At 49.6% G+C, this 10,258-nt stretch overlaps 1 protein-coding gene across 1 annotated transcript in view; it reads right to left on the bottom strand.

Moving 5' to 3' along the window:
* fibcd1b (fibrinogen C domain containing 1b) overlaps positions 1-7,172 on the bottom strand; it is a gene marked incomplete at both ends in the record, with an annotated part of 126,028 nt that extends 118,856 nt beyond the window's left edge. Inside the window, one exon of the mRNA XM_084441671.1 lies at positions 7,101-7,172. Within this exon, the coding sequence (XP_084297797.1) occupies positions 7,101-7,172 (72 nt within the window). The remainder of the gene's footprint in view (positions 1-7,100) is intronic.
* Between the last annotated feature and the right edge of the window lie 3,086 nt (positions 7,173-10,258).

The following is a 10,258-nucleotide window of genomic DNA, read 5'->3' as shown; positions in this document are numbered from 1 at the left end:
CCGTTCTGAAGGAATATAATGAGCTATTCATTAGGCTAGTAAACATGGAGAGTGTCGGGAGACGAGAGAAAAAAACGAGCCATACAGTTGAGAGGGCTGACGTCTCAGTCTTTCAAGATAAGTGTCTAGCCAGAAATAGAGTAGTAGCCTACACATGTATTCAAGTGTCTGGTAAGAAATGGAAACAAACCTGAACTTTAATAAATGCAAGTAGCTAGCTACAGGTCCAGGGCAGGCTTACAGTAGTGATGCATCTTGCAGTTAAAACAGAATAGTAGGTAGTACAAATGTAGGCTATTCAAGATCAAATAAAAGTAAGGAAAAAAGATTTGCAGCACTAACTGTTAAAATATATTAAAATGAATGGAAACCGGTTTGAATTTGTATGATGAAAATGTTAGTTATGGAATAGTCTTGCAACATTTAGAGACTGAGTTGTGAGTCTAGTTATGGAAATGAAAAATGACATTTTCCGAAATATTGCACTTTCTTATAGTTAGTAGTAGTTGAAGTTGACTTGGCCCTCCTATGAGTTGACGATACCAGCAGTGGCCCCAAGCCAATTTGAGTTTGAGACCCCTGGTGTAGACAGTCGTACCTACGGGTTCGCAATATAGGCTACTAATAAGAGAGGTGGGTTGATATTAAAATATGTGTGAACATTCCATTTTAGCGTGGGGCCATCGTGGTTATCGCCACGGCTGGAATGCAAACTGACCAATAGAGACAATGGACCGGATCTATACCTTTGTATAATGTGTATTAGGTGTGTGTGTGTGTGTGTGTGTGTGTGTGTGTGTGTGTGTGTGTCTGTGGGTGTGTTAGGGCATGTATCTTGTCTTGCATTGGACAACCCCTCAGAAAAGTAAGACCAATGAGGGAGAGAACAGGAGGAAGACAGAGAGAGGGAGAGAGAGAGAGAGAGAGAGAGAGAGAGAGAGAGAGAGGTTGGTGAGAGTAGGGTTGTTAGGGAAGGGGAGTCCAGAGAGAGAGAGACCCGGGTTGTTAGGGTGTTAGGTGGTCTGTGTAGGGATGTAAGGATCCCCCACAGGGAAATCACGGGTTCAGTGAACCAGGAAGTGCTCCCTGCTTCCTTCCTTCGGCTAGCTTCACTGGTTCATTAGGTTGTACAAGGTTACCCAGATATCCAGCCAGGCCTCAGCCTCTGCTCCCATCATGACCAGCCAAACGTGCATACACGTGCGCGTGCACACACACACACACACATACACACACACACACACACACACATACACACACATATACACACACTCGCCATCCCACCCCAGCTCACCCTACCCCACCCAACCCAGGCCTCAGCCTCCCACACAAATCCTCCCTAACTCCCACCCAAGCCCTCACACACACACACACACACACTCACACACATCCTCCTCAGCCAGCCTTCCCATCCACTCCAAACAGACTACCGTGCCACACACCCTCTGCATCATCCTAGACTACTACCAATAACTCATCCGGAAAAATGCTACTACAAACCATATCAAATAAAAGAAATGGTTAAAGAGGAGGAGAGAGAACAGAGGGAGAGATAGAAGTGTAATGTAATGTAGTTCTATTTCGTGGAGCTCCGTCCCACAGGGCTAGCTCCTATTGGCTTGTGAAACCTAGCCAGCTACAATTGACTGTAGAAAAAAACCCATACATGCACCTGTGTCCAGCCAGGTCCGTTGCACCATTGTATAAGCAGGCTTTGCCTGCACATCTCCTCCAAGAGAATTCCAGCTCGCAAGAAGACTGAGAAGAAAGAAGATGTTCCCCTCCGAGAGGTTTTGGCTGCGACGGATGTTAGGTTGTTAGCTAGGTTGTTAGCTAGGTTGTCACTAACCGGTCTGCTTGAAGAGGAACGTCCTCCTCAACCCACTGGTAAGTGAATCTGGTTTGTTTGGTGTGGCTGTTACAAGTCTCGTAACAAGCCTAAACAACCAGCTATGATGTCTCGCCCACCTGTTGCCAGTCGCCCGGCTCCTCCGCCGGCATTCGGGGCTTCCGACGCCTCCACCTTTTCATTCATTCATTCATTAAAAAGTTTATTTGGATAGGACAATGTGCACGTACATAAAATGTTCAAGAACATTCAAATGGATACACCAGATTTAGCTCAGAGCTACATTCCATCTGTAGTTCTACATGAAACATATAACAATAAAATCAACTAACTGACAACACATGACATGATAAAAAGGCAAGAATACAAATTGTGTATCTATCTATCTATCTATCCATCCAGCCAACCTCCGCTTCTCCCTCCCAGCCAGTTCAGAGTGTCCCGCCCGGCCCGGTCCCGACCGGTGTGGCTGCCTACCTCCAGGCTTGGGGACAGAAGTGACACACCTAACCACGGTGCGCCGAGATGCGTGACTGTCTTGCCTTGCCCCCCATGGTCTTTTAAGAGCGACGGTCAGGACATTTCCATTAAGGCAACAATACAAATACAGCTAATTGTTATTTTGGTTGTACAGTCTGCATCTCGTGTTGTGCCTAGTCTAGCTACAAATGGCAGAGCCGTGTTGTAGGTCCTTGGCATGGAGGAGGAGGGGGGGGGGTGTTGTGAGTACGATGGTTCCAGCTATTAGCTACTGCGCCATCTGAAAACTTTGATGGTTCGAGCTGTGGTGTCTTCTCTTGGTTTTTACAGCAGACGTGACAACTGCTGGACTCAACTGTTCGAGGCAGGGAAAATGTCTATGTTCAATAGGGTCCAGCTGCTCGCCCCTGCCCCACCTGGTAAGGGGGCAAAATGTGCTGGTGCGGTCAGACAACCAGACCACAGTAGCTTACATCCACCAGCAAGGAGGAGTTCGGTCACCGGCGCTTCAACGATTGGCGGTGGCCCTGTGGCGATGGGCTCATGTCAACCTCCGGTCTCTGACGGCACAGCACATTGTCGGCTGCCTGAATGTCGGGGCGCACTTGATGTCCCAAGGGGGGTCTCATCCGGGCGAGTGGAGCCTACATCCTCGGATTGTGGCTCAGCTCTGGGCTCGGTTCGGAAGGGGTGGATCTCTTCGAGGTGGATCTCTTCGCTTCGAGAGAGAACGCAAATTATCCCTTCTCGTTCTCAGAGTTAGCAGGACCAGCCTCTGCTGGGGGTGGACACGTTCGCGCATGCCCCCTGGCCAAAGGTGCTGCTGTATACCTTCCCACCAGTGGAACTAATCCTACCATTGTTAGCCAGAGTGCGGTCGAAGGGTCAAAGTGATACTGATAGCGCCAGACCGGTACTGGGCAAGATGGCATGCGGAGGTGATGGCCATGACATCTGTGAAACTGTGGTTCATCCCTCAGTGGCCGAATGCGCTGCCCCAGGCGGAGGGCTTGATTTGAGCCTCCGGTTCTGGGGCGGCCGCTGGTGGCCTGGCTCTTGAACGGTGGAGATTGTCTGGTAGAGGACTCCCTCTGGCTGTGATCAGCACTATTCAGAGTGCACGCGTTGCGTCCACTACTACGGTTGACTTTGGCAAGTGGGACGCTTTTATGCACTGGTGTGGAGAGAAGGACATCGCTCCCGAGTTCTGCTCGGTTGAGATGATTCTGGAGTTTCTCCAACCCCTGGGTGATCATGAGGACGGTCTAGCGGCATCCACTATCAAAGTGTATGCATGCGCTATTTCCGTGTGATGAGGTTTATGGACATCCTCTGGTTACGCGCTTTCTGACTGGCGTGCGCCGTCTTCGCCCTGTGCACAAGGCTACAGTGCCGCCTTCGAATGTGCTTTTGGTTTTGAACACGCTATGAGGAGAGCCCTTTGAACCAATGGAGCAGGTTTCCCTTAAGTGGCTCTCTATCAAGACCCAATAGAGGCAAACGGGTCAGTGATCTGAGAGCGCTGACAGTCTTCTCATCATGGGTGATGGGAGCAAGGCTGTTTTGCGCACGGATTCATCTTTCGTTCCAAAAGTCGTCCGGGGCGCGTTCAGCGCACAGGATTTGGAGCTGAGAGACTTCGATCCTCTGCCTTATGTGAGTGAGGAAGAGGCACGCTTACATTTATTGTGTCTTGTGCATGCGCTGACTTGTTATGTTCAGTGCATGGCTGCGGTTCGAACTACCCCCCAGTTGTTGTTTTGTCACGGCCCGGGGAAGGTCCAAACTACGTCTCTTCCAGTGGATTTGTGAGGGCATCTCCAAGTCTTATGAGACTGCGGGTAGCCCTCTGCCTGGGGCTGTTCGGGCACACTCTATGAGGGGCGTGGCTACATCGGTTACCCTGTTCAATGGTGTGTCTGTGGAGGACATTTGGACACTTGGTCATCACCATCTCCTGTTGTCCTTTATTATCTTGTATCCATGTCATCTGTCTCTGTGGCATTGTCTGTGCTGGTCACAGCTGCCAGCGGGAGTCAGAGTTAGACATGTTGTTCCAGGGCGGGACCGTCTGGTGAGTGGCGCTCCACTCCTGTCCCATTGGGGCTGGGAGAGGCTCGGACGGGTTATGTTACAGTGTAACCAACCTCTTGCCCTCGGCTGAGATAAGCCGAGCGTGGCGGGGAGGGGCCAGTACTTGGTTTGGGCCAATCTTTGGTATGTTCTCACCTTGGAGCACTGGCTTGTGTCCTGGCTGGCCAATTTTGTTTATGGGTCCAAAAAGAGTGTATGGAAAATTGTGTTTTTGTATACCTATACATTAAAGGTCTCATACAATAGAGGACCTTTAAAATGGCATTACATCACCACATGTGTATTCTTAAACCATTGTATACCCTTTACACCCCTGCATGTGTATTTTTGATCAATTGTATGTTTGTTCTCAACGTATGCTCCCATGTTCACTCCCATGTTTTTGTGACAGTCTTCCCATGTATGGTGTGTCTGGTCCCGCCAGATAGAGATGTGAAACCAGTTTTAGGCTGTTCGGGCCTGGTCTGTGTATAGCAGCTGGTTGACTTAAGTCCTTCTGTGCCTGGCGAGACTGGTGCATACTTTCCCTTCTCAGGGGCTGAGGAACACCCACATGACAGTATCATAAAAAACACTTGTACTCATACGTGACCTTTGACATGATTGGGATCCTATAAGAATCGACCTGTGATGTGTCTCGGGGCTCGTTCTCACACTCTTGCTCTGAGGAACGGACCTTTGTACCAGTATTCTTTAATAAACTTGTCTTTTTACTCTTTGACGCTCGGCATTCAACATCATTCCAAAGAACACCACGAAATAGAACAATAGTTATGTATTGTAGCCTTAGTTCTATGAGTGGAGCAGAGCCCCACAGGGTGCAGACTTTGCCGAACTCAAAGTCTGCTCGCTGAAAGTTTCGGCTAGGAACAGATGTGCAGACGAAACCCACTTATACAGTGGTGCACTGGACCTGGTTGGACACAAGTACGTGTATGGGTTTTTTTCTTCAGTCAATTGTAGCTGGCTAGGTTTCACAATCCAATAGGAGCTAGCCCTGTGGGACTCCACTCCACTCATAGAACTAGGGTTACAATACGTAACCATCGTTTTGGAGTGGACGAGCCCTCTAGCGTTGGCTTACTGAGTCACAGCCACTAGCATAAGTGTGTGAGTTTCTGGGGAGCTACATAAGGCTATGAGTAGACAAAGAATATGTTTTGCCTGCAGCAATATGCAGCATGTGTGTGTGTTTGTGTGTGTGTGTGTGTGTGTGTGTGTGTGTGTGTGTGTGTGTGTGTGTGTGTTTGTGTGTGCGCGCAGCAGCCATGTTAGTATGCATGTAGGTAAGGTGCAGCTGTGTGTATTCTGGTCATGCACACACACTCCTCTAGATGTGTTCTCTCAGACAGTTTGGTGCTCCCGCTCTCGCCGAATGTTATTGATTACCATCATTCCCTTGGAGGGGGCATCCCCGCCAGCCCTCAACGAGTTCTCAGCATATGTGAGTGTGTGTGCTCGCTCTCGCTCTCTCTCTCTCTATCTCTCTAGAGAGAGAGAGAGAGAGAGAGAGAGAGAGAGAGAGAGAGAGAGAGAAATTAAGGCAGTTTGTCAAATGCGCTCATTTTGGTGGTCGTGGTGGTTTCTTTCCGGGCAGATTGTGGATGTGGATCGTGTGTGTGTGTGTGTGTGTGTGTGTGTGGGTAGTGCACCTTGGTATCAATGTGAAATTACAATACACAATCAATTCCGATTTCTGACCATGTGCGCGCAAAACGGCACATGAGGCGGGAAGTGGGAGGCGGGAGACGGAATGGGCCCCCACCTTCCCGGAATCTCTCATTTAAACACATATATGGAGATAATTTACACTGATCTATTCTATGTAACAAGTAAGGGGATTCTGCTGTGAAACCTTTTGCATTAGCCTACGCACCGTCTTTAATGTGGACTAGCCCCTCAATCACCGACTACAATCCCACATCCTTCCCAGAGAAGAGTTCTCCACCAGCGGATTCACAGCTTCAGCGTCCTCCCTGTAACTACATTACCCTCCGCTGACCTTGCGATCACACATTAACTATTCCCTAAAGTGATTTCGCCTTTCTGCAACGCAGCGCACGTCCGTTTCAACTCATTTGAGCTGGGGTCAGACGCGCGTTTTACCACGGGTGGTTCGGAGCAATTAAGGGATGCTAATATATATCCCAGCACCCCCAAGACACTCTTAAGAGAGATCACGAAAGCAAATGTTTGAACAAAACGCAACACATTTGTTTTAACAAGATAGACGGTATGAGCAGAGCGACGCGCACAAAACCAGAATTAACCTGCCAGCCTCATAATTCACACACTGGCCTCAGCCCCTGTTAGATGATCCAATATCAGAAAATAAGTGGGAGATTTATCTGCGTTCCTCCAATCTGTACAACAATTACTATAACTGTTTGGCAACCCAGCCTTGCGTTGCGCGAAATAAAATAGCTTATTAGTGATCCGTTTGATCCCCGGGTGGCTTTACGAAGTGTGACAGGGACAAGCACTGGAAGAGCTGGGAGATACAGGGAGAGGAGAAGGGTTCTGCGCTATTCACAGCACATTGACTTGGCTTCGCTTTCGCGCGGCCGGGGCGATACTGCGCCAACGATACACCTGCATAGGTTTACATGCCATTACATTCCCTTTTCTATAATTTACTATCGCACAGCTGCGCGGTAAAGATGGATAGATCACATACCTGGTTTTTATGCCGCTGCCCATCTTCGAGTTCCGAAGAGGTATTCATGATTCCCCATTGGTCATTGACCATTCTCTGTAGAAGCTTTCGACCAGAGCCGCCTGGTGTTCCAGGCGGGGGAGAAAGAAAATCTTTTAGTCTCTTTCTTACTCCATAGATAAGGGGACAATAAGTGTTCACGGAACGAATACAGGGGAGAGAGGCTAAACTACTCCTCGACCAAACGGCTCCGGCTGTAGAAGGAGCGACGGGGACGCTACTAGCACGCACATAGTGAGCTCATTACGCACTTACAGAAGTTCAAATCTTACCGACTGATTTGGTCGACCACAATAGAGACTGATATAATGCGGATATCAAACCTATCGGACCAGAGAAAAGTCAGTTGTTTTGATAGGCTAATTCAATACAAAATCCTCCAAAAACGACACTTTCACAGCAAGAATGTAATCCAAATGAGTGAGACTGGAAGAAAACCTTTGGTTCTAGAATTAGAGTTGGTCTGCCAGTGAAGTTGAAAAAACACCATATGCCCCGTTTTGTTAATTAAGGCAAACCGTAGCTACCGTTATGCCTGCTTGCTGAGATGCTGCGCCCTTGATTCCGTCTCATCTACTGCTAGACCGACACAGCGGCAGGGGTATAATGCCTCCCTTCCTGCCCTAGTTTAGCGGCTGATCTGCATGAAGAGGGTATTTCGCACAGATCATGCTTTTGACAAGAGCGAAGCGACGTTCAGATTAGTGGGCTCCGCTCCTATGCCGAGCGGGGCGCTCAGTGTCTCCCAGCTGTCAATCAGTGCATTCCCCCGGTGCGCGCTGCGCGCTCCAGCACGGCAGTGATCCTCTCTGTTCCGTCCTGTCCTCCTTGCGCGGCTGCTGGGCCACTGTGCCTGCTTGCTGCTGCCGCTCGTTCTGAGACTTCACTCCGCAGAAACAAACCTAGAGCAAAACGAGATTTGTGGGTAGGGATATGGTAATGGAGACCTAGGGAGAATGCCCGTAGAGTGTATGCATGTATGAATGGAGTCAGTGGATCAGCGTAAATGTCCCCTTCTTTCCAGTCCTGTTCTATATGTTGCTGCTACTGCAGTTTAAAAGGAGGACAAATGAAACATCTGCTCAGTCTTTAGAACGAGGGGCTGATTGATGTAATCTGCTTATTTTCACAGCATATGTTGGCAGCAGCGCTGCCATGCATGGGCTCACCAGCCACCCGTCAGGCTTATAGCCCCTGAGTCGGGAATGAGGGATGTGGTAGTCGGATGGAAACACCTGTCTGAACCTTCAGGCTGTCAGTGTCTGGTGAGGTAGAAAGTAGCCTAAGGCTGTTGATGACACTAACACAATATGAAGTGGATTTTCAGCCTGCCCAGGTCAAATGTTGTATGATACTGGCATCACCTCACGCATGGTGAGTTGTGTAAACATCTGAGCGGCCCCAACTCAGAGAACGGCAGCTGATCACGATAGAGGCGGGGCCAGGTATGCTCTGTGGGAGGTGCTCTGGTGCAGTACAGATAATATTGATCCAAGAATAGAAATGAGACGGGTCATTCACGACTAACATGTTGATCAAATATTCAGTGATAACGTCAAACGTGTTATTATAAATGTCCGTGCTGAGATGGACACATTGGCTTGACATTATGCTTACTATTGTAAAAGACATGGCAGGTCCTTGACGACCTCACTAAATGTGTTTCTGCCCCTGGGGTCAAGCAGTTCCCATCTGAAAAAGAAGGAAAAAATGCATTCTATGTGCAAATGGGGCTTAATAGTGCCTCCTAAGCACAATCGACCATGCAAAGGACCCCTTTCTACAGTAACCTGTATCCTCCAGGATGTTGCCAGGGCCTATAATGATTTAGCTCCTTTCTTCTGCATATGAGGCGTGATATTAACACCCTGGGGAGGTGAAGAGCGGGGGGGGGGGGGGGGGGGTCCAGATGTGGGATGCTCAGAGTCCAACCTCCAGCAGGCCTAACAGGCAGATGAGAGGTTCTCTGCCACCTGGTAATGGGAGGCAGAGAGACAGCCAGGCTAGGTGTTAATGGGAAGCAGGCAGGCAGCCCCGTTGCCCCGACTTCTGTAGCAATGAAGGTCTTTGAGCGTCTCGTTCTGCCGCACCTCAAATCCATCACAAACCCACTCCTGGGTGCTCCACAGCTGGGTAAAAGCGTCTCAGACTCCAGGTCCATCAGCACCGGCTCCCCCCAAGGCTGCGTCCTTTCCCCTCTACTCTTCTCCCTGTACACGAACAGCTGCACCTCCAGCCACCAGTTTGTCAAGCTCCTGACGTTTGTGGACGACACCACCCTCATTGGACTCATCTCTGAGGGAGACGAGTCCGCCAATAGGTGGGTTATCGTCCAGCTGCTGCCCTGGTGCGGCCAAAGCAACCTGGAGCTCAACGCTCTTAAGACAATGGAGATGGTTGTAGAACCCAGTCCCCCCCATCACCCTGGATGACTCCCCGCTTCCTGGGCACTGTCATCTCCCGGGACTTCAAGTGAGAGCTAAACACCAGCTCCCTCACCAAGAAGGCACAGCAGAAGATATACTTCCTGAGGCAGGTGAAGAAATTCAACCTGCCAAAGACAATAATGGTACTCTTCAACACCTCCATCATCGAGTCCATCCTCAACTCCTCCTTCACCACCTGGAATGCCACTACAGCCGAAGACAAGGCCAAACTGCAGGGTGTCCTCCGCTCCGCTGAGAAGGTGATCGGCTGCAACCTGCCTTCCCTCCAGGCCTTGCATGACTCCAGGGTCCTGAAGCAGAAAGATCGTGGCCAACCCCCTCCCACCCCGGCCACAATTTCTTTGTACCACTCCCCTTCGGCAGGAGGCTGCAGTCCATGAGGGCCAAAACCTCACACCATAGAGACAGCTTCTTCTCCACAGCCACCAGCCTCATCAACAAGACTCATGTCCCTCTCTGTCTCTCCCCGACTCTCCTCCCCACCCCTGACTCCGTCACTGCTGCAATACAAGATCGTCGATTGTACTGTGCATAGTATGGACCACACTCACATATCACGTCACACACACTGTATACATAAAGACCACATACACATTACACTACAGTGCGACACACAGCACACACACATGCAATTTTTCCACGTGTGGTTGAATAAAGACCAGGGGTCCCCTT

This window comes from Borostomias antarcticus (genome assembly GCF_949987555.1).
Source record: "Borostomias antarcticus genome assembly, chromosome: 8".
In the NCBI taxonomy this organism is placed as follows: domain Eukaryota; kingdom Metazoa; phylum Chordata; class Actinopteri; order Stomiiformes; family Stomiidae; genus Borostomias; species Borostomias antarcticus.
Note: the sequence above shows the minus strand (reverse complement) of the source record. Positions and strands in the feature narration are given on the sequence as shown.